At 31.5% G+C, this 24821-nt stretch overlaps 1 protein-coding gene across 7 annotated transcripts in view; it reads left to right on the top strand.

Moving 5' to 3' along the window:
* The first annotated feature begins 2815 nt into the window (after positions 1 to 2815).
* LOC143068435 (cytosolic phospholipase A2-like) overlaps positions 2816 to 24821 on the top strand; it is a 37089-nt gene continuing 15083 nt past the window's right edge. The window contains exons 1-4 of one of the 7 annotated variants that reach the window (XM_076242498.1): positions 2816 to 2932; positions 18017 to 18073; positions 20649 to 20753; positions 24353 to 24377. In XM_076242498.1, coding sequence (XP_076098613.1) covers positions 2904 to 2932; positions 18017 to 18073; positions 20649 to 20753; positions 24353 to 24377 — 216 coding nt within the window. In that variant the 5' untranslated portion in view covers positions 2816 to 2903. Of the gene's footprint in view, positions 2933 to 9614; positions 9711 to 12368; positions 12392 to 13376; positions 13427 to 14699; positions 14732 to 18016; positions 18074 to 20368; positions 20388 to 20648; positions 20754 to 24098; positions 24211 to 24352; positions 24378 to 24821 lie in introns of those variants that run through there. The other 6 variants (XM_076242496.1, XM_076242501.1, XM_076242497.1 and 3 more) reach the window with 6 other exon arrangements.

Genomic DNA, 24821 nt, shown 5'->3' on the forward strand with positions numbered 1-24821 from the left:
TGGGGTAGATAATATACAGGTTCATTTCGTGTGTATTTTAGTCTAGACGCCATCTTATTACCTATCGATTTGACCTCAGATGACCATATAAGCGATGTAAACATAAATAAAGATATGAATAGTTTAAACCAACATGTGCAATTGGATTTTTATAGGTCTGTTTGATTTTATTTTATAGATTAAAAATATATGTTTCTCATTGTTTTTAACCGTATAAGAATGATTTTATATGCATCGAATTAGTAATCAAATGATTTACCGTAGTTTCACTTTCATTGTTGACATTCTTTTTCTTTAGATAACCAGTACACGTACAATGCATGCGTTGTCAATCTCTAGCTAGGGATTAAATTGAAGTTCACATGAATACGGATTTAAAGAGGTCGACTCATTCACCTGCAAGTGAATTACTAATTATCAATGTTTCTTAGCGTAATTTGACAAAATTGAACCTTTTTGGCTGCAAAAAAACGAATTGTTATTTCACTGTTTTACTTTCATTATTGATTGAACAGGAAAAAATCAAACTTTAGATTTTTTTTTTATATATCTCGTAGCTAGTGCCCCTTTAAGAGAGAAAACTCGGGGCGCATATGTTGTGCAAAGTTTTTCGATTGAGTGTCAAGTTGCGTTCGCATTAGTGTCTGATGTATCAAATACATTTGTAGCATCCCGTAATGGCAACGTTAAATTGTATATTCCATGTATCGCTATTTGCACTCAGAGAGCCATTGTGAGGAATTTAGTATGTCCGTAAAATGCATGTTGCATGTCTAAATATCTGCGCATATTTAACATTCCCTCTTATTCCGTAGGCAGTCTTATTTTCACGACCTCTACAAGTGCGATCCACTTATTTGTTTTATTACATAATTTGTTCTCGTCTTGAAAATATATAAAAAGTTATGTCACTTTGCGTTAAGCAAACAACAGGCAATCGTTTAATTACACACATAATATGTCATTTAAATCATGCAATTACTGAAGCACTGTCTACTGAGAGGGTGGTATCCTACGGGCTTATAGTGAAACTGCAGAGTTACCGAACTAGTATTAGTAAACAAATGTAAGATTCCGATGTCATGCTCAAAGAAGTGTTTCTCTAAATCTGTTTCATCAAGTACGCTGGTGACTAAATTCTTGAAAGCCAAAAATAGAAAATGAACGCGAGACTATAAAACAGAAAGGGTGCTAACACAAAAGCTAAAAACATAAAGACACGATTTGCATCAAAGAGTTAGTAGAATTTTCGTCGTTTATGATTTTGATTTTCTTGAATAAAATATAAGCGCGTCTTACTTTATTAGATGAAGAAACCCAACAATAAATGTTTGTTTTTCACGTTTCCATAAAATAGACAAAAGATATCAAAGGTATATTCAAATAAACGGAAATAAACTGACAACGTAACATCGAAGTTAGACTTTTCGTTACTGTCAATAATTTCTGTGATACATTGTTGATCTTCTAAATTTAGATGGGCGAATTTTCATATTATCAACAAAAGCATTCCAAGTCGGTATTCACTAGCTATAATATCGTAAACAAACTTCTTCAAAAATTTTGATTCAATCAGCTGATGACTACCGTATTTCCTTCACCTAATGTAAAAAAAGATGTGTTATGATTGCCAATGAGACAACTTTCCGCAAGAGACCTAAATGACACAGAAATTAACAACTATAGGTCACCGTACGGTCTTCATCAATGATCAAAGCCCATGCCGCATAGTTAGCTATAAAAGGCCCCGAAATGACAATGTAAAACAATTCAAACGAGAAAACTAACGGCCTAATTTATTTAAAAAAAATAACGAAAAACAATTATGTAACACATAAACAAACGACAACCACTGAATGACAGGCTCAAGTTGTTTTGAAGCTATAGCGCTGTCAATCTTTTACTAATTCTTTGCCATGGAACCTCTGTAAAGGTTGGGTTTTTAAATGAGAACATAGCTTCATAAATTGCATGCGTACGAAGCGCTTCTCTGGATAACCTTCCACAGGAACGCTGAAAGTCGAAAATTTTAGAGCCAGGAATGTATAAGAACCGAAACAGTTGAAGAGATATACAACCAAAAAGAACCTAAAGATAATATTTACCTGAGGATGTTGAAAGCTCAGTTCCTAAAAAAAAATCTTAATTCGTAAACGGACAATTTAGGGAATTTAAATATCATGTCAACTTGAGCTGGTGATACTCTCGGGTACTGATAGCTCACCATCAGCGGTATTAACCAGGTGCTGCGAAAAACTTAATAAATGTCATAGCTTATTGAATATGCGAGTTGTGATTATTATACTGATACAGGGTGGAACCGGAATAGAAATAGTGACGTCATAAGTATGAGAACTATGCAAGCTGTCTCGTTGGCGAGGGAACGATTTATTTAAGTGTACAAGTTAATAGACATCTGGCATTCTTTTAACGAGGAGAGCTTTTTATTACGTTTTATATAAGTAAAAGATACTGAATACAATAACATAATTTGGTTTCCTTCTTTTAGATTATTTGCCTTTGGCAACTTAACATTACCTGAATGTTGTATAACATAAATTATTCGTAAAATGTTTGTCTTTTTATGTATGAGTAATGCAACATTTTATTTTTATGGATTTCTCGTGTATAAACACTAAAGGAAATTAACTGTGGATAAATTGATTTGTTCCAAAACTTGTTTTCCTGTTTCAAGTAGCGTTTGTGGGATTTGTGTCATTTTCAATACGTTCTGATATTTTAACTTATATCTATTTATATATTTAAAACTTTTAAATATAACGTCATAATACCATAAGAGGTGTGCACAAGTGCTCGAGTCTGTTTAATAGACCATTCACAAACCGTGATCTTTCAACCACAATATTTTACTACACAGTTTTAAGACCATAAATATTTAGTATATGAACAGCATGGGAGTTTCACCAAGAGTGTAAGTAATTCTTTTCTCTACTAATTATTAGTTATTTTTCTGCCTTTTTCATTTTCATTTTTTGTTTTAGATGTTTGATTTTTTTGTTATCGATTATTAGCATCTGTAGTATCAGGATGTTTTTACTACATTAACCATTAACGGATTTGCGTACAACATCCCTTGGTTTAACGAGAATACCACCACACATTTTCTATATATAGACTAGAATATACCCTAGATCTCTTTTCATTCATAGAAATATTCAAGTTTTAAAATGACTAACGTTTTGATTTCGCTATTTTCAAAAATCATTGAGAACAGTTTTAGTGTGATGTTTTTTCAGTAATAAACTTTAGTTTGACCATCTATCGTGTTTTGGGTTGTTATACCAAGATTGCCACTCTCACGGGGTGGGGTGGAATGTCTGTACCATACTGACGTCGTTGACGATGGACATAATCAATTGGTAGTTTAAATTATCTTGTCTTGTATAAAGTATATCTGCAAGTGTTTTCTCTTACTGTTGGATGTGCATATTAGTTTTGTATAATTCACATGTTTTGCTGTAGATTTTTTACTCAATGGACTTTAAAATTATGTCGATAAAACAATTCTTGATTTTATATAAAAAAAAAAAAAGATGGGTTGTCATGATATTCAAGACGCATTAATGTTTTTATTAATAAAATCAGTTTGCATTGAAACAGAAACTGGTGGATTGTTGCTTGTTTACCGTCCAGTTGCAAATACTTCATGCAAATTCATTGCGAGAACAAATAAACAATGAAACAATATATTGGGTCGACTAGGATGATGGATGTGATGTGCGAGATGTCATTGAGATCAAAAGAGATTGGATAAGAATTCTCTTGATAATCAATATAGACAGCCCACAACTTTTACTGTATGTTTTATTCAATTTTAAGATAGAAGTTTCTTCAGTAAATGTTTGAAGATAGTATCATCCATTTATTAAGTGTGTATAGTGTTTATAAATAAGATATCACGCAACGTCATTTTGGTGTGGTGAGAAATGCTAACTTATCTAATAAAGATATAAAACGTTCTACTATCAACAAACATGAGTCTTTGTATATACTTATATCGATATGGGTTGGATTCGTTTGGTTGTCCACAACAGAACACGTATCTTACATAGTTTCTAAATATTTACCTTCAAACTTCACTTTGAATAAGTTTGCAATATCTTGTAATCTTTTAAATACTTTTTATATAACAGCTAGAGAGTTGAATTACTTAAAACTACAACAGCATATAGGTAACAAACAAAAGGCAATCAAAAGTTCACATGCACAGGAACGTATCTTCATTTTCAAATATAGTTTACACACAGTATTGAACAACATAATGATCCTTCGATACAAATAAAAGATAGATTTTCCCACACGTAGGAGTAAAATTAAATACTAAAATTTCATTCATACAAGTTTCCACTTTACTTGTTTGTCTATTTCCTTTTAAAAGAATGCTGAAAAGGGGTGGTTGCATAATCACATTGTTATTTGAAATAAAATGTTAATTCACACTCTTAATATATATTTATTTCATTGTCATTTATCCGTTTAAAGTATGACAATTGATTTTAAATATTTACTGTTTAAATTTGATTTAGTTATTGTTTTCTAAACTTGGGCGTCTTGGTCGTGTTGCGTATAGGAAGGGAATATACGATTTAGTGGTAATAAAAAGCTACATGAGCTTTCCTGTGATGATCATACCCATTTTTTATTATACACTATTCCATTATGAGCGTATGATATTATCCTACCGGTTACAATATTTTTCTTCGATTGTCTATTCAGACCAATAAGCAGAAAGATATGCTTTTGATTTTGTCAAATGCATGGATTTATGTTATGAGTTAATCAACCATCTCCCTCATTTTCATTCAATGATTATAGACGTTGTTCTTTGTGCTTTGTGGGGTCGTGTCGTAAACAGAGTCTTTGTGTTTCAGATGTATGTCTCATGTTGAACAGTTTATATTGGTGTATACTAGTACCTATTCTCGAGATAACTACCTATTCACTTTTTTCTTTCGATCTAGTTCTTGGCTAGTAACTATTTCAGTGTTTATAAAAAAAAAGTAGTTAAATAAATGTCAATAGGACAACAACCTCAATACAGGGGACGTCTGTTGTCTTTATCACTAAGTTTGTTTAGTTTCTGTATTTAATAGATCATTTGTCAGGCAAATCATAACAGTGTAGATTTATTCTCCCTTTATAATACATCATAATTGTTTACTTTAATGTAGCGTATAAACAAGTCGAAGATAAGTCCATCCAAGCAGGTACTAGGTCACATGTGTCCTATATACTCTTGCAATGAAGTTTGAGCTTCCGATCCTTGTTAGAGGTTAATATGTGATTTTGACATGAAAAACAGCAATACAAGTCAAGCTTCTTTGCATTGGATTCTTTCGTGTGCATGTGGAAACTTAGTGTTATGAATAAATACACGATGGCCCGTTTATAAACTTCTATTGCCTCCGGATTTTCCTTTTTATTTAACATTTTCAATGTATTACTATGGTACTATTGAAATTTACCATGTAAAACGTCTTACAATAGGTGCAAGTAAATAGTGTTTTCGATTTAAGTTTCACAATTGTGTTTACAGCCAGAAGATATTGGAAAAAAGCAGATTGAGAGAAAAAATCTGTGCATGAACGTTTTTTCAAAATAGATACTACAAGTACGTCAAAGACTTTCCTTGTTTGCTTGCTTTAGCTTTCGATCATTTCTATTTTTATGTTTGTGTTACCGTCCATTTTGATCAAAAACCACTGAATTAGTAACATTTTGTAAGAGAATGAAAATTGTATTTGAAATAGAGAAACACGACATGTCGATAAAATTACAAACTCATGATGTAAAACACAAGTGCTTTGATCAAATGATATGTAACCATATACCGGAAATGTAAATAGATGTCTGTCAGCATATTTCTGTCTCGTTTATGAATTACGAAATGAGTAAGACACTAAGGTTCCAATTCAATAAGACAAAGTTGACCCTAAATGAAATTAACAACTGGTATTTTTGCCCCTTTTAATCATAGATGTAGCTCCTTAATACATCCCTGGATTTTAAATGTTACCAGTTTGGTTTGATTGTTCCCAGTGATGGTAAACCCATAGAAGCACTTCGAAGTGCTATCCAAATAATAACGTGTTATTTAAAAATATTGTTATAGCATAAACCAGACAGTTCGTTTTCTACCATGAGTCCCTTTATATCTTTTATAAACGGTATTGGTTTTGTGCATTGTGTTGAAAGTCGTACTATGACATATTTGTTAACATACTCTTCATTTGGTCACTACCACGTATTTGTCTGATTTTGTAATCATATCACATCACCTTACATTTATATGAAATATGGGTAAGTGCAAATCGACCATCAATCGTGTCTGAACACAGAAACCTGTAGAAAGAGTGTCACACTCTCTGGTCCGTTAAGAACCCTTGCGACAACTCGTTAATGGATCCGATTATGTTATATGTTGCTATGTTTTACTAGTTCTTTTTTGATTGGCCATTTTCACAGTGATTTTTACAAATAAACTCAAAAATATGCTCTCTGTATTGATGGATTTATCATAGCTTTGTCATAGACTGTCGAAAACTTTGTACTCTACATGCGTCCCTGTCCCTCTGTCAAATGCGATTATTCATGTTTCAAATATAAATCAAAATTACGATATAAGAAAAATATTTATTTGATTGAATGTTTTTTCCGGTTTGCATTCTTCAGATATTTGTATCAATATTAATTCTAAGACCATTGTAATGGAAGGTGATTTCGCAAGTAACAAATATTCCGACGTTGAACTTTCAATTTTAAGCATGGTGCGATATTGCCCGACGTCATGTATTATGTTTGAAAGATTAATCCTATTGACTATTACAAACACATCCCTAATACACTATTAATCTGCATTCATATATAAATATTGTATATGAATTATAGCTTAAGCATTTGTACAACAGCTGGTATTTTATAATAGTGTATACCTTAAAATACCTTTACTAATGGTTCGAAAAATTCTAATCTGAGCTACGGAATATAAAGCTGACCACGAAAAATCGTGGAAAAATCCTATTAAAGATTTGATGTCTGACTTACCACACCTTAAGAAATAGAATTAATTGCTGAAATAAAATTTAAAACTTATCAATATGCTATAAAAAAAAATGACGAAGTCCTAAAAAGCATTTAAATAGTTTTATTGTCCATGATATAGTTACTCTGTCCTTTACATTTGAAGAAAGGGTCGTTGACTTGGTCTTGTATACAAAGGATCAAATCTCAGTACAGAAATTGTCTTTTAAACGTTTTAAAAGTATCATTTTTACTCTGTTGTCATGGCAGAGACCATCCTTTGTATCATATAGTAACTGTATATTGGACGCTTTGAACTGTTCATTTATTGGTTGTTCTAAAAGTGATGTCACAATAAATTGTCCCTGGATGTTTTACAAGTGACTATAAGGCTCTTGTACATTTCCTGTTATTAATCCGACTACTTGTACATCTCAATTTAAAGTGCAATAAATGAAGTGCATCTGTGTACTTATGAATATTTCATATGCACGCACTTCTCTTTTCTCTTGATTTCCGTCATTTAGAGTTTAAAACTTCTCATGTAAGTGATTTGTAATTGTGTTTTGGTTGTTGTATCATCCAAATATACACCCATATCTCAATGCATTCACATATTCAGATTCAAATTCAATAGTTTATAAAAGTTTCGCCACACACAACGTGCATTTAAAACAAAATAATTTATATAATATATAAATACATGTATACAATAAACATGTACATATAAAAACAAAAAAAATATATGTATGCGACATTCTTAAAAGAATTATGACATACTTTTTAAAAATATAACTTTAATCCAATTCATATATATAGTATACGACGAAGTTCTCCTTGTTAAAATGGCATTGCAGGTTTTGACAATAATATTACAAATATCGAAGTGATGATATATCATTTTATTTTTTTCTTTATCAGACAAATTTTAAAAAGTATCATTATAATACAATATATCAATAGGTATTGCATGTCTTAGATATAATGGACTATTTAAAAGTATGTGGTTTTTATGCTCTTAAATAATTGTAAATGGTGAAGCGACCAATCAAATAGGGTTAAATTCAACACATTAAAGTAAAATTGACGAAATCATAATGTATGGTCTTCTTTGAGAGGAGTACCACAACTATCTAAAATAAGTACAAGCAAGTGCTCGGATGGTCACAGGTGAAATGACCGAGATCTGTTTTTTCCAGTTTAGTTTATACACAAACTTTATTGGAGCATACCTCACTGATTTGGCCCATGTCTACTATTGTTGACGAGTATATGTTGCCCTTTAAATGTCCTTGTCATGTTGTATTCTTGTGTCGTTGGATCGCTGTCTCTGTGACGTATACCCATCATCAACTTTGATAAATGAGGCCCCTCATGGGGGGGGGGGGGGTCCTAGTAATCACATAATCACCATTTTTTTGCCAATATAATCACATAATCATTAAATATTTGCTTATCTTTAGTAATCAAATAATCATAAACTAAAAATACAGTCCTAGGTAATCAAATAATCATGAAATATTTGGCTTAATAATCAAATAATCATTAAAAAAACGGCCAAGTAATCACATAATCAAAAACCCCATGAGGGCCCTCATAAATAAGCATACCAGAATAAGTTGGGGTATATTTATAGTTTTATAAATGCGATTTTTGTACGTCTTGAATGAATCTGTTTGTCATTCTTATGCATTTAGTTAAATTAAGAGAAATATGCTCATTAAAGCCTCTGGCCAGGGGAATATTTTCCTCACTTCAAAACATAGTGACACTCAGTGACACGACGTAAAGCAATCACCCAGATTTTACTTCAATAGAAATATCAAATTCAGATATCAAGTTATACTTCCTTGTGAAACTGTATACAAGATAGTTCTTTACCGTCGAAGTAAAACATTGTGTTTATCTAATTAAAATTCATGTGATTTCAAATATAAATAGTACACTATGCTTGCAACATGAACTGTATGAGCATTAAAACACATCCAAACGTACACTTTAAATGACGCATGATCATCATGATCATATCATAAAACGTTGAATTTAAATATAATTAAAAGAAAAAAAGAGAAATATTGCTATTTGTTGGTCAAAGTAACTGAAGAGTGCTTGATTATCTTTTTAATTAAAGATCTTATTTTCTCAAATTATGAAGTAACATTACACAATTTAGTATTACAGTTTGTGGCAAAAACACTCTTTCTACTGTCAAATAAAATTTCGAAATTGAAATAGCAATTTACTGTTTATCAAGATTGTTAAGAATGTCATGTATATACCACTCACGTCGATGTCAGAACGGGTTAACAGTATATATTTAGCCAAGTTTATTCAATGAAAAACATTTATTATTTATTAGACCTAATTTAGTAAAGACTTTTAGAGTAATTTGGCATGCCTCAAAAATTACCGAACTGTTCATGCTTATCAATTAGTGAGGACAGTGTTATTTAATTTTAGTATACTATTAGTACAATAGATTACGGTTTATGTAAAGCAGCATGCAGTTCCTATGCATTATTTTACGATTAATCTGAATGTGTCATTCTTATAGTTTTAATTTTGTAAGATTATTGAAAGGATTATCCCCAAGTCTTTATATAAGTATTGGATATGTACGAGTACAGCCATACATATAATATGGATTACGAGAGTATGTTTGAAAAGCCGTAAGTTATTCAATTTAAGGTCAATATAGACACTAAAAATTAAAACAACATATTAAGACTTTTTTCAGTTTTGCAGGAAAGAATAACAATAATCATATGCAGTCCGAATTGATTTTAATCGAAGAATATCAGGTTATGAACAGCATTATTTAATACAGACTGTAAAGGCAGTTGTAGAGGGATACCATTCTTAGGGGAAATAAATGACAACCATATTTTGATCTTTTTAGAGGACTATTCTGATTAATCAGTTGCGTCAAGTAGATAAAAATACCGGTTCCTTTTTCTCTCTTTCGTACGCTTTCTTTATGCAACAGTGATTAATTTGCAGCTATGTCCAATTTGATGTATTTCCTTATTTCCGACAGCTGCATGTGCTTAGGTTCATCGACAATTCTTCGTCTCATTATTAACTCTATAACTATTTGTATAATGTGTCTAAAGAAACAAGACGAATTGTCGTTAGCAATTGTACTTACAAGAAAATGTAAATGATTCATATTGTTCTTATGTTTTCACTCGTAAAAGTTGTATCTTAAAATAGATACCGTGAGAAAGTTGTATCTTAACCATTCAGCAATAAGCATGATAAGGAAAAGGTTTCTGAACATTTGTTATAAAAATGACAAAAGCGCCATGGATCAACCAGCCAAGGCTTATATTACCTTTTGGACTAACACATGTTCCATTCAACTATGTGTTATTATTTTCTAAAGTTATTTGTTTGAAAATTGTTTAGACTTTTGATTATGTAAATTCTTGAACCAGGTTTAGTTTACGACTTATAGGCTATGTAATTCATCAATTCTGTGTTTTCTCAAGTTTCGGACTGAATCTAGTGTGTTTTATTATAGGAAAGGGGGCTTATCTAAGTACATATGTCTATATATAAAATCGAAGCATGACGTGTTAGACTCGTCGTCTAAGGTCCAAAGAAAATCTCTTTAATCCGATAACTAAATTAATGCGATTTTCATTTCATGCAACATTTTTGCACTTCGTGACTTACTGTCCAACACATTCGATGATCGATTTGTGTGTGGTTAAGCGTTGGCGGTAAATATTAAAACTGTTCCGAACAATATCATGATAATTTAACCTGCTTAAGTCCTGCTTTGTACAGAACTGTCGGATTTTTAACATTCCATAGCCAGCAATGTCAACCTGAATCGTCTTGACTTTGCTTTTACTCTACAATATAATGCTCTATGCTTAGCAGATACATCGCCAAGTATACCTTTTTTTAAGTATTTGGCTCACCCGGTCAGAAATTGACTAAAGTTGCTTCTTCTATACCACACTGGCGATTTTGTCCAACAGAATTGACTTAACCGGAATAATGATGGTTCAACTACCATTGGATTACTTTAAAAGAGCATTGTGTCTCTTACTGATATAAAAACTTAAAGACAATAAACCCGTTGAAAATACTTATGAAGAAGTGTTGTGCTGTTAACATATCAAAGGTGTAACCCCGTTCCTTCTGTTTCTTTTTTAATATCTCGAGAAAGACGTAAGGTTCGGAAAGTTTGAACATTCTCACGCTATCACATCTTTTTGAAAAAATTGTTTTCATTCCACTTTTTGAACTTGTGTATTGTATTTCTACAGAAGTCGCATGAACGTTAATATTCATGAGGGATTGGAAGTACCAAATATAACTTATGCCTTGCTTGTTGTTCAGATAAAATAACCTGCCTTGATTTTTTTTGTATTTACTGATCCAATTTCTGATTTAAATGATTTTCAATTCGTTATCTCGCGAACTGTACACATAACTGTGTCTTCTATTTTTCAAATAGACCCACTGGTGCGTCTCTAACAGCTTTGTTGTTTTTCAAAAGACTAACTTTTCTTTTCAATAGCTTTAATTCGTTCTGTAAATTAATCCGAATGCATCCAACAGTGAAGTTTGTTTTAATTCATTTAGATATATAAACAATGATATTTATAAAGAAATCGTGTCTATTTATATATGTCGTGTATACATGTTAAATAGGCATGTCAACACTATTTTCTTGTCCATTCATGGTTAGGTTATTTCTCTGTTGCAATTAATACATATGCGGATAAAACAATTAAAAAAGTAACCACTGATCATTTCAACGAGTGTATTCATTATAAAGTACATACATCCTCGATGAAGTAATCATGCAAAAAAGACATGGTATTTCTCCATACGTACATGAGCACAATACGTCAGCCAACAGACAATATGTGAGCAAATGATTATAAAACCACAAAAATGAAATGTTGTTTAATGCAGGATAACCTGAAGACATTTTCAAATAATCATTTATTCATTTTTAAGGCTAAATGTTGGATTTTAGCAGAATTATAAAGAAATTAGGATTGGTGAAATGGTTTAATGCAGCATATGTGTTTAATTTAAATTGTGGTTTACACGATTACAGATGATGTAGGTGTTGATCTCCAAGGTCTGTTCATATAATAAATCCTTTTTACACGTCATGGCTGTCCAGATGTCTGGGGAGAACTCAGAGTTATTTTATTGTTATTTAGTCAAGCAAATGAGGCAGAAGAAGTTACAATGTATTTTAATTTCCGAAGGCGTTTTCCTGACACTTTGATGTTATTTATTGATATCTATATATCTAATGCATAGTCTTTTTCAAAATCATTGTGATAATTCCAGACTTCGAAAGAACATATATGGACAGGTACATTTTCAGTAGCTTTAGTTGGTCACGGTACAAGCTTTGTTTTAGTTTATACAGTATACTGTGCAATCTTTGTATTGTATGGTCAACTGGAATGTTTTGATTTAGAAAATGTTTGGTAAAAATAGTTTCGAATTCACAACTCAGTGGTACAAGGTCAAATCACGTTGTAACGTGTCAAGTATCACGTCTATGCTGTGGATTAATGTTTAACGACATCAGTGTACTAGCAATTATTATTCCAAAACATAAATCAGCTAATCAAAACTTCGTATTGGTTATTTTTCTAAGTTCTTTAAGACCTGCATGTTTATTTTCTGCTAAGCTTTATGTTCGTGTTGCTTTTTGTATGCTTATATTTACGGCTTTCTTTGTTTAATAATTTGTTATATGTCAATATGTAAGTGCTAAAAGTTAATTTTTCTTTTATTTTTTTACTTTATTAAAACTACAACCACTTCTTTTAAAAAGAATTAACAGTAAAACATCATTTCCTGTTAAGTTAAGTTACTCAGCCCTGCACTCCATCATTCTTAAAATATATAACAAATTTTAAAAAAGCTGAAATATACATCATAAATCAGCATTTCCTACATGATTTTTTTATTCTTCTGACATACGAGTGATAATTTCATTGTCAAACAAACAAAACAGTAGACTTTAGTTCACAGAAAGGAGGTTACCAAGGAAGGCTATATTTAAAAATGTAATTATCAGGGCATACATGTCGGTATATAATGTGTATGTGCTTTAATTAGTATACATCTTCAGTCAGGTCAGACATTGTTTAAAGTATATTGTATCATGTATATGATTCTGATAACATGATAACGAGAGATCATTTGGTTTGGTGCATCATGTGTAATATAAACTAATCGTTTTTACATTCGCCAGAGGCGAGGGATAAACTCAATTTTTATATATTACAATGCACGTTATCAATCTTTATATAACCTTTAAACGTACTGAGAAGGCAAAGATCAAGCATGTTATCGATTAAATGGATACAAGTAACTGTGAATCAAATATAGACGGGTAAGACAGTCGCCAGTGTCCTATATTCAATTGTAATTATTTTTATAAATGCAATAGCTCATTTTATAATTTAAATTGACATGTTCTTACGTACACATTAGTTGTTTTGTGAATACCTACCGCAAGCATCTATGTCGGGATATTTTTGTTTTTTTTCAAATTGTCTATCTTAAATTTCAGTTCTACTCAAAGTTCAATATTTACTTCAGAATGCGGCTCTCCATGTGAAACAAGAACTATAGTTGACAATTTTCTACTAGACTAATGACAAACGAAAGACAACTCTTATTAAACACAGTAGTTCATCTGTAAACACAACTTTAAACTGACATGATATTTAGCGGTTTTTGAATCTTTTTTTAAATTGAAGTAGAATGAAACCTTTTCTATTATGATGCAGTAGAATATGAAAACTTGATATGATAGAAAGAGGGAACTCTTTTCTTGAATCTAGAATATTTCATGACTACCAGTTAGACTCTTAAACAAATTTGCAAAATATCTTGTTAGTGTGAAGAAAGCTGTAGTTAAAGCTTGGCATGTTCACTGATGCTAGTTATGCTTGTAACATCTGCTCGGTTTTTGTGCAATCGCTGAGTGTAGAATTAAAAGCAATGCTGCAAATGATAGATGCAAGAAGATGTGGTATGAGTGCAGATGAGACAACTATCCATCCAAGTCACAATTTGTTAAAAGTAAACCAGTTTGTTCTTATGATGTGTTGTTGCACCACTGTTCCAGGTTACAATGTGATTATCAATTAGCTCTTTAAATATCAATATGTTTAATAACCCTGCAACATTCTATATGTGCATGTTCCAAGTCAAGAGTCAGCAATTCAGTGGTTTACATTGGTTGCTGACTGTCATATTTGTTTTTCGTTCATTGTTTTGCCATAAACCAAGTAGTTTCACATTTTGTCAATGTTTATGAATTTGGTATGATATATATGTCTGTATGTTTGTCATGTTTGTGTATAACCAATGTGTATTGTCTTGGTATCAATCCTGTGATTTTGGATTTCAAACAAATAAAAATTGCTTACTTACTTACTTACTTACTGTATGGACTCTTTATAGTTCACTATATACACGATATAGGCTCTCTCATTGTTAAAGATCGTACGGTGACCTATATTTGGTTACATCCACGTCATTGTGGACTCTTTTCTTGTAATTATTTCATTGGTAGTCGTATCACATCTCCATAACTTATATTAACATATTAATGTACTCTCTTTGCTGCATGTATATATTCTTATCTACATATCTGAATATCTCTTTGTTGGATGTCTTTTTTGCGTTTGTAAGTACTGAATTTGTATTCTTTGTGACAATTCTATATTTGGATTTCAAGGCAAAAAAAAATATTTGATTTGATTTTAGTTGTTTATGACAATGTTTGTACGCGAACCAAATGTAAATACGTATCACTATAAATCTATTTATAAAAAAAAAGTTGATTTGCATATTAAACGCACCGTGACTTTACATGCATAGTTGACAGGAAACATTTTAACGTAGTGGATGTTATCTAGCATTCTTTTCTTTAAAAACACAAACAACTAATTGAAAGTGTGATTTATGAGATTTTCTTGGAAATGGGGCAGATTATAAAAGGCAATATAAAAGAATTTGTATAGTAGCACGACAATGGCTTTTGAAAAATATTCAGTAACGAAGAGATTTAATTTGTTTTTGTAAACGTTCTTGAAATGATTTTTACTTTCTTTTAAAACAAACTAGAAATCGACAATCCCAGTTTAATATAATTTCCAGTCAGTACCGAATGAATCGATGGTACCTGCTGTGTGCCATTGGAACTGTCTGTTTTCACCATAATCAGTACCGCCCCACAATGTATGCTTAACGTTTTTTATGCACGTAGTGTCTCACTCGCGGCAATATCAATTTAAAGAGTTCATTCAGATTTTAACAAAAAAAAACTGTCTTGTACACTAGCATTAGTAATGATTAATATGTTGCTTAAGAAGCTTTGTTTGGGTTTTTTTGTACTGCTTCCTTCAAATTGTCCGATAAACAGCCTGTTTCATTCTCAATTCTATGTTCTATTGCTTAACGTTTATTCGAAATAAAGAATGCTTACTAGTAACCCTAATAGTTCAGTTGATATAGAGTCAGCAGTCTTACGAAGGCTACAGAGCAACAGATATAGATCTATCACGGGGAGGGTCTGGATATTTAGGGTTAGGTTGAAGATGACATGTACTTGTCAAATAATGTTAAGCTGTTATTTCTTTAATTCTTTAAATTTGCTGTTGTGAAATATTTTAAAATTCTAAAAAGGTATGCAAAACAAAATATCTAAATAAGAATCTATGGACTGTAGACGATCTTAGTAAATTGTATATAAACGTGTTTATAGTTGAATATGAAAACAAGGAGATTGTTTGTCCTCAAGATGTTTTTTGGTTATTTTTGTACCCCATTCGCTGTTTCATTGATATCAATTTCAAATCTCATTTTATTCTTATATGAATGATGACACAATGGATGCTGGTAGTTGACAGTCTTGCGCTCTCAAGAGCACGTTCGTCGTGAGACCAAGTTCCTATAGAATTTGTAAAGGGTCTTTTTATTCCTGTTACATGATATTTTTCCATTTGATTTCTTTTTCTTACAAAGTATTTAAATGTTCTTCTGACATCGTTTTAAGGGTGTGCGAACTTATGTATAATTATGTATTATGATTCGGTGTTTTGTGTCAAATGATTTAACTTTATTGCATCCGGATCTTTAAAATCATTTCTATTGTAGACTATATCCAAGTTCCCATGAATTTGATAATCCTCCTTAATATTAAAATTAACGAATAGCGGGTAATATGACAAAGGAGACGGGTTTGAAATTAATATCCATCAAAATGATAAAACACACGTTACATTTACAGCTATAAACTTCCATGAACCCATTATGTATTACGTTTTGATTTATCATTGTAAAGATAATTTATATGTTATTCCCCAAAATATTTCCACATATTCTACGGACACATACCTACAAATAAGTCTTTGCTGCACTTTTTTCTTTGTTTACGATAAGATAAGATATTTTATTAGTATAAAGTTCTCAATTGTATGTGCACTTTTAATATTTGCAAAGTGTAGTTCAAAATGAATTTGTATGTAAATTAGACCGACTCCATGCGAAAAAGTACCAAAAAAATATATCATGTAACCAAAGGAGATCAGTTCTTTTGAGGTCATAAAAAAAAATTGCAAATAATTTTATACGGTAAAATAAAATTGGTAAACCTGTCACAAACTCATACGCCACATGAAAAGGCAATGTTTCATATTTTTATTAAGTTGTCGTGTAGAAAATAGTTAATGTTACTGACCATGCAGACAAAGCTGACCATGCAGACAAAGCAAATTTGATTCGAAACGATAACATTCGTGACATGGAAAAAGACAATATCTTTATAATCAGCTGTTAGTTTTCGCTACGATACTCTGCACCCTAGGAGCGTAGCATATCACAGACTCGGATCTAAATCAGATTGCCAAAAAGATGAAATTTCACAGTACATTCCATCCACTTTACTTCAGTGAATAGACATTTCTAAAAACAGTAAAATAAGAGGGGAACTATAAAAACAAAAATGCATTCTGACTAAGTTAAAAAGTTAAGTTACCAGATATTCGCCCAATTAAGTTGCCTTGATTTCTCCTCTGACCCTCTACAAAGACAAGTGGGCATGAATATGTTTGAGTCATTATTTAGAATGTTGAGAAAAAAATCACAAAGGTACTTTGACCTATAATGGTTTACTTTTACAAATTGTGACTTGGATGAGAGAGTTGTCTCATAGGCACTAATACCACATCTTCTTATATCTAATGACATCAATGGTTATCTATAAAACATTGCCCATAGGGTCAATCTGTTCTTATGTGCCTAATGTGAAGATGTTTTTTATCGGTTCAGCACGTCTGTTTCTGCTTTTTTTTTTAATACAACTGATGAACAGGTACTTGAGCACCAAATGTAACGCCGCCTTCTTGATTTACATAATTGTTGCAAGAAAATAGTTTTTGTAGCTAAGGCATATCATTACGGTGAGTTCTTTTTATCGACGGACTAACGTATCTCATTTTTTGGTTTTTTTATAATATGAATTACTGAAAAGTATAATATTTTCCCTCATCATTGAAGTGTTATAGTCTTCCTTGTTTGTATCGTATAAAACTCCTCTTACATGTTGTTACTGATAAAAACAATATTGAAAAGTATAATTTGAAAAAATACATAAACACACAAACTATTTCTGTTGTATATCTGTCAAAAATGGTAAATGTTATTAAATCTTTTTTTAATGAGCAGGTAACACTTATTTACGACGTTCTCAGACCTTGGAACTTGACTTATAAATAAATACAGACACTTGCCAATTGGTGATAAATGTACATGGCTCTCTAGATGTGTTCTGGCTTCCGATGAATAGCTGTCTCAATGACATATAGTATACAGAAATGCATCGATCAATTGCTGAAGACTCTAGATAGCTGTCTCAATAACGTATACCCTCACTTTCTTATATTCATTCCATATCATTTTTATTTTTCAGAAAAGACATAACAGATGCTATTCCCTTCCCATTTTACTGGAAAGGATGGAAACCACAGTAAGTGTTAAGTAATTAAGATTATTTTTTTTTTTGGAATCGTGTCTTAAAAGTGTCCCGACTAAGTTTTCAGACAATGCATTAAAAACTCGGCTCTTATGTAATCAATGAATAAACAGGCATATTAACGAGATTGTCCTCCATTTTTATAACAAAGTAGCTTCCAACGCTTCTGCACTACCCCTACAGGTATTTGTCTGCAAAATCGCATATTTTTGCTCTGTACAATAAATGGTGTTACTATACTAGAGTTTCTTTTATTCTATTTGAAAGTTAGTTTCTTGAAATATACAATACCTGTAAGGTTTCCATTTGCTGTTAAACCAATTTGAAAGTTAAGATATTCAACCATAAACAATTGATTTAAGAGCCGCCTCCATGCACCCATACAATACTCTAAATTTCAAGCCCTACAGAAATTAAAACCTTCAATAAACACAAACACTAAAATATATTTTTGATTTAACTGTAGTCATTTTCTTTATCAGTATTCTGGTTTCATTACATATATATTTATATCGAGATTTCTTTGAAATGGATTTTAAAATAAAATAATAACAATGGCACATGTCTTTTGTCTAGTCTAAGAAAATGAATATAAGTAATAGTATATCCAGGCTGCATGGCTAACTTGGAGAAGCAATATAGGATTATATAAAAATGTCCTAATTGGGATATTGTGTTACAGAATTAATTACCTTTGTTTGAATTAAACTACTGTAACTATTGTCAAGGCAAAGTTTTTTATAAATAGAAGTTCTGCAAAGTAATCCCCTTACCAATTCAATTTAATTAGAAGTCTTGACACTTTCCGGAAGAAGTCAAAAGAGACCTATTGACATTAGTACAAAAAGCTTAAATGCAAGAAATTCACACAACTTAAGTCTGCAATACATTAGAACTGATTTATTATACGCATATTCTTATGTGGATGGAATTGTATGCATGCAGATGCACTAAAAAATTCGTAGTAAGTTTTTGTATTTTATTTAACTTTGTTATCAATTGAAGGGTTTTTAACTGTTATATTTTAAATGTAGGGTTAATTTAAATGATCCTATGTTCATATGTGTATCAAATTTTATAATTTTATACCTCGAATAATGAACTGACCGTGCGACACCTTCATGTATAGTCAAAAACGTTAAACATAACCGTAGTAGTATTTCGAATAACCTTTGGAAACACTTTCCAGGAAAAAAACATAAATCATACTATTTATAGATTCAATGATACTCTGAAGTTGTTTTATTGTTCCATTTCCACGCCCCTTTTATTTCAGAAGCACAGTGTTCGGACAGTTTTTACTAAGCTTCACGGCTCAAACTTCTCTTATTTCTTACTTATGGCCTAACAAATCTGACAGGTTTTTTTCACACTTATTTCTATAAAAATTCCCCCAAAAAAACTTTTGATATCTGAGCTTTTCAAGAAATAGTAATATAAAACAAGCATCAAACTGTATATATTTGCAGATGTTAGTTGTGTTTTAACATTATTACATTATCAAACTGTCTGTAGGTTAGTGTCCCCGTTTTTAACATTATATTATTAAGCGGTCAAAAATGTCCTGTACACGTTTTTACATTATCAAACTGTCTTCAGGTTAGTATTCACGGTTTAACATTATTAAAATATTATATTTCAGTTATCAATGAAGTTATCTGCTCGTTGCATTTTATAGAAACAGGAACAATTCGAATATGCAGATTACATTATCTTGTCCACAGCAGATTAAAAGATATTTTTACACACAAAAAAGGATAAAAAATTATGAAAAAAGTATATAAAAATACCGAATTGCAGGGTAAATAATAAAAAGGGGGAACTACATAAAAACTGACAAATCCTGTTCCTGACTTGGTACATGTATTGTCCGAAGAAAAGAGTGTATAATACCGGTACGGTTGTGTTGTAGCTAGTTGGTTGAACCTCTTCAACCGAATGCCATTTGTTTAAAGTTTCGTTATACTGACAAATTTGGGTGAGTAAACAAACAGACATAATAGGTTGGTGTGACAATTATTGGGATCCAGTAGCCAAAAGTGTAAAATGTATTCGAAACTTACAGTTAGTGGTAGCCTAGACTCCAGTTCCGAGAAACACAGAATACACCTACAACATACTATAGATATCATAAAAGGGTGGAATATGGTGACTAATAGGCAGACCATGACAATCAGTTCTGTTTCAATAAATTTAGATAAATCAAATAAATATGTACACGGTAACCGTTATCTATAAATTCCTCTTTAAAATCTCAAAATTTGATTCGTAACTTTTACCTGTGCAAAAATTTCTATCTATATGCGGTGTAAGTAGGATACACAACTTAAAGTGAATAAATTTTACTTCAGTTTTAACTTTAAATAAGGTCATTCTCGCATGTAAATAATTGTTAAACTATTTTGACGGTCCCTGTTCATACACTAGAAAATAGTTGCGGATGAATAACAAGAGTTTAATTCCGGTTGACTTATAGTATAACTAGTGTTTGTTGCACACTGATGGATTATAATATGTGACAATATTTAAGGTTGTATAATGTTGTATATGTGACAGTCATTTATTACAGGAGCAGCCCAGTAAGAAAGGTACCATCGTACAGTGTTAATAATAGGAAGGAGGAACCTGTGTTATCACCCAGGTCTAAAGAAAAAAAGATGTCCTTTTCAAGAGTGTAAGTTTTTTTCCAGTTAAACTTTTAAAACACTCAGAGTTAAAACATAGCTAAAACCGGAAATGTAATATGGTTTTTTATATAATAAATGATATACTTATTCTAAAAATAAATTGTCCTGACCTTCGGATTTAAAAAATTTCTATATGACATACTTAAATTTAAATTGATGGGGACAATACACTTAAATTTAAAACACGTAGGTACTTCAGGCGTCTGTAAACTGTATGTTTTTGGTGACATAGACAGATCTACGTTAAAATCACCAGTTAACTTTTGGCTAAGAATGGCAAGCATGATAAATAAAAAGGAAAACACAAATTATTGTGTAACAGAAACCATAAATATTATTTTACTAACTTTAAATAGATTTAATATTAAATCCCTGTGGTCATATCGAAGACGGTTAATGTAGTCATGCTAAACTTTATTCAACTTTTTACCAACCATAATTCTCATTTAAATGTTTTAACTTAGTTTCAAAGATACCTCAGCAAAGAAAATCACTGTATAATGTTTTAAAATAAGAAGAAATAAAGCTTTTGCCCTAAACGACTGTACCAGGAGAGATATACCACAAATATATAATTGGTTTGTTTTTATTATAACCATAAATATTATAGTAGATCTACATTATGTATGCCATAACGTATAAGTAAACAAAACTCAAATGTATCTTATGTCACCGCTGTATGCTTATATGACACCATTAAATGAAGGTCAAGTACAAACTTATTCACGTGTACCGGTTATGTCTTAGTTTCTCGCTTAGTTTAGAAAAGAATCATCTTTGAAATGTAACAGCGGTGACAGAACAATCTATACTCGTGTTTTAAAAGCAACTTTTTAAAAGAAGGCAGATCAAGGGACACCTGTTTGCATGTAAAATACAACCGAAAAGCATAAACAACATTTTACCTGGGGGAATATTTTACAGTAGTTGACTTTAACTTAAGATGAACAGATAAAGGCCACGTTTAAAAGTGTGTTTATCTAAAAATCTTTAGAAACTATAAACATTTATCATTTTGTTAATGCAATTAAACCCCTCTCCTATATTTCAGTCTACCATATTTGATGTGAGTTTACAGTTTTGTGCACATCTTTTTGCATATAACTGGTTTTCATTTTATTTTTGGTGTATTGGTTTGAATGCTACGGTTATACATTGAAGGTATATTTAATTTGATATCCCACTTAGATTTTTATGTAAATTAAGGAGAGTCACAATTAAAATAATATGATACTTAAACAAACGTGTTCATAGCAATCTGAAATGCTACATGAGTGTGTGTATTTACATTTAGGCTATATATGCCACTTTATATAATGTATGCCAATGTCATAATTGCCCAGCCAAATCGTCTTAAACACTATAACGTCAAATACTGACAAAATGCCTCTAGTCAAAACCATTTAATTTCAATTACAGAACCATAAACTAATATTTTCGTACAATAAAAGGCAGTAGACGAGCTTCTGTGAGTTTTTTTTACTAACTAAAAGTCAAAGTACAACTAACGGTATACCAAACAATAAGGCGGGTATTTCTAACAGCAGGGGCCTCGCTGATAGAATGGCATAAGTAGTGTATCACTAGCCTCACAACACGGATGGTATGAGTTCGAGCCCCGCATATGGCAGGTGTGTTCGGCTGAATTGACTATGAAAAAAACACCAGAATAATAAAAACCGATAGAAACCAAAAAACGACGGATCTGGGAAAAAAGAGGAGAGAGCCAAAACAAAATGTCCTGTCCCTAAGTACCTATGTCTTCTTTCATTATAGCTGTGAAATTTCTTCTTAAATTCAATTCATAAATTATGTCGGGTTTTTCAAGTACCTGTTTGTGTGGCTTTTCATGGTAAAGTAACCTCTTCATTGTTGGCAGTCATACAACATCTTCTCACCGTATGTTGATTTTGTTTTTATTCAAAGCTCTGTGGGATCTGGGGTTTCTATAATATTGTAGTTTACATACATGTTTTTATTCAGATTAGACGAAACTAATTTGAAGATTAGCGAACATTTTGTTTTATTACAATGTATAGTCATAATGCGAAATTACATAGAAAAAGTTAGTCCATGTCTTTATCTCTTCATTCATGTCTTGAAATGTAGATGGAAAGGAGGGTACATGTTAAGTCAAGTAATATATAACAGTTTCAAATATCTCCTGTGAACTTAAATCTCATGAATCACTCTATTTATTCATCATGGTTTGTTCATATTCATTGCTTGTATAGTAGCACCCCTAGGTAATGTCCTGGTCTCTTTTGTTTTGAGGGTTTCATCTCTAACTTTTTTATGAATGGTTTAACGATGTCCTGGTATGGATGTCAATCGGGAAATCTTACACCTAGGTCGCAATTAGAATATAACATCGGGTGATGATGAATAGCTCGCCTCATTGTTGTTATTAAATGGTACATTTTTAAAGCAAGTTATATATTTAGAAACACCAAACACCAAGTTACCGTTATTGGAGGAAAACGAAACAGAAAATTCATTCTCCATTTTTAGAATGATTAAAACTTTATCTTGAAGTTTGGTGCGCAAAGGGTCGACGAAGAATTCAACTTTTTTATGTTTTAGTTTTCTTTCCATTACTCCCATTTTTTACTGCATGGGTTATTGGAATATGGTTATCCCCAGTCCGGCATTTTTGTATATAACACTTGATAAAGTAGGACGCCTTTAGGATGTACATGTTGTATAAATAAGGAACCACGTTTGGTTGGATGGAGATCTTCCTAATATTTGATGTCTTAATGTAGGTTGCGTGCAATGCTCCATACTCGTGAAAGAATTTCTGCAACAACTCGCGGTGAATCGTATGTGGCCTATTGGCCAAACCTTCGACAATAAATTAGTCTGATTTTAGATTGCATATTTGCTGCATGTCTTTTCGATGCTGGATTGGTAAAACGTGTGATAAAAGAACCTCCATGGGAGTATATACCTTGGATAATTTTACTTCCATGGTACCCGCACCAATGAACCAAACACAAAATAAAACGGAAACGTCCATATGATAACATTCAGGTTGCTTTTTTGTTCAGAAACTGGTGATGGGAGGTTAAAATGCCAAACAGTATTATTATTTTCATGCTGTGAAATTCATATATATTCTCTATAAATACATGCATATACATATATATTACAAAGTATCTTGTTATAATGAAATTACAGCGAACCGTTCAGATATATTAAAAGTTTTGAATGGAATGCTTTCCTCCTTGACACATATCTTTAAATACTCTTTAATATTAATCTTAATAGATACGCTTCACGAGTGATTTTTCGATGAGGTGATATTTTGGTGAACACAGGGAGATTTAATTTGAATATTTCTATACAATCAAGTCCTCTATAAATAGTCCTATATGCTCGTTATCTGTCAGAAGTTTTTCTATATTCCAATATGAACGTATTCGGAACTAATAGCGAGAAAAAGTAAGTTCTTTCATATTTACTTTCCTTAAAAGAGTTACGAAAGATACCAGAGCGACATTCAAAAAGAAATTAATAAGTATTACTTCCTGTGTGATAAAAGTTGGACAATAATTAATTACGTAATTTTGTTTTTGAATTTCAGGTTTGATCCATATCAAGTTTTTGAGGTAAGTTTTAATAACGTTTTTTTCTGCTTGTTTTTATAAGATTTTTTTTATAATGAGATCATATAACATACAATATTTCGCTTTTGTAAGAAAAATACCCTAAATTTCATATTTAAGCATAGCTCGGTATACATTTTTTGGTCTTGACTTATAGTGTTCTGATTTTGTTGAGACACCATATAAAACTGAGATGATTTTTTTCTACCTACACTCATCCATTGTTATCATGTTTCATATGAAAAAATCTGCAAAAAAATGTCATCGAAACATTTCGTCAAGTTCTCTACATACCTTATAGGAACTTTAGTCGCAGATCTTTTGCGAAATATAGGATAATACCGATATGCAAGGAAGTTGTTCAGCTTAGTAATGTAATGATTTGATGTGAGATGCAGCCTAATAATTTATCAATTCACTTTGAAATATTTTTTGGTAACCTGTTCC

Source organism: Mytilus galloprovincialis, chromosome 3 (assembly GCF_965363235.1).
Source record: "Mytilus galloprovincialis chromosome 3, xbMytGall1.hap1.1, whole genome shotgun sequence".
Taxonomy (NCBI): Eukaryota; Metazoa; Mollusca; class Bivalvia; order Mytilida; family Mytilidae; genus Mytilus; species Mytilus galloprovincialis.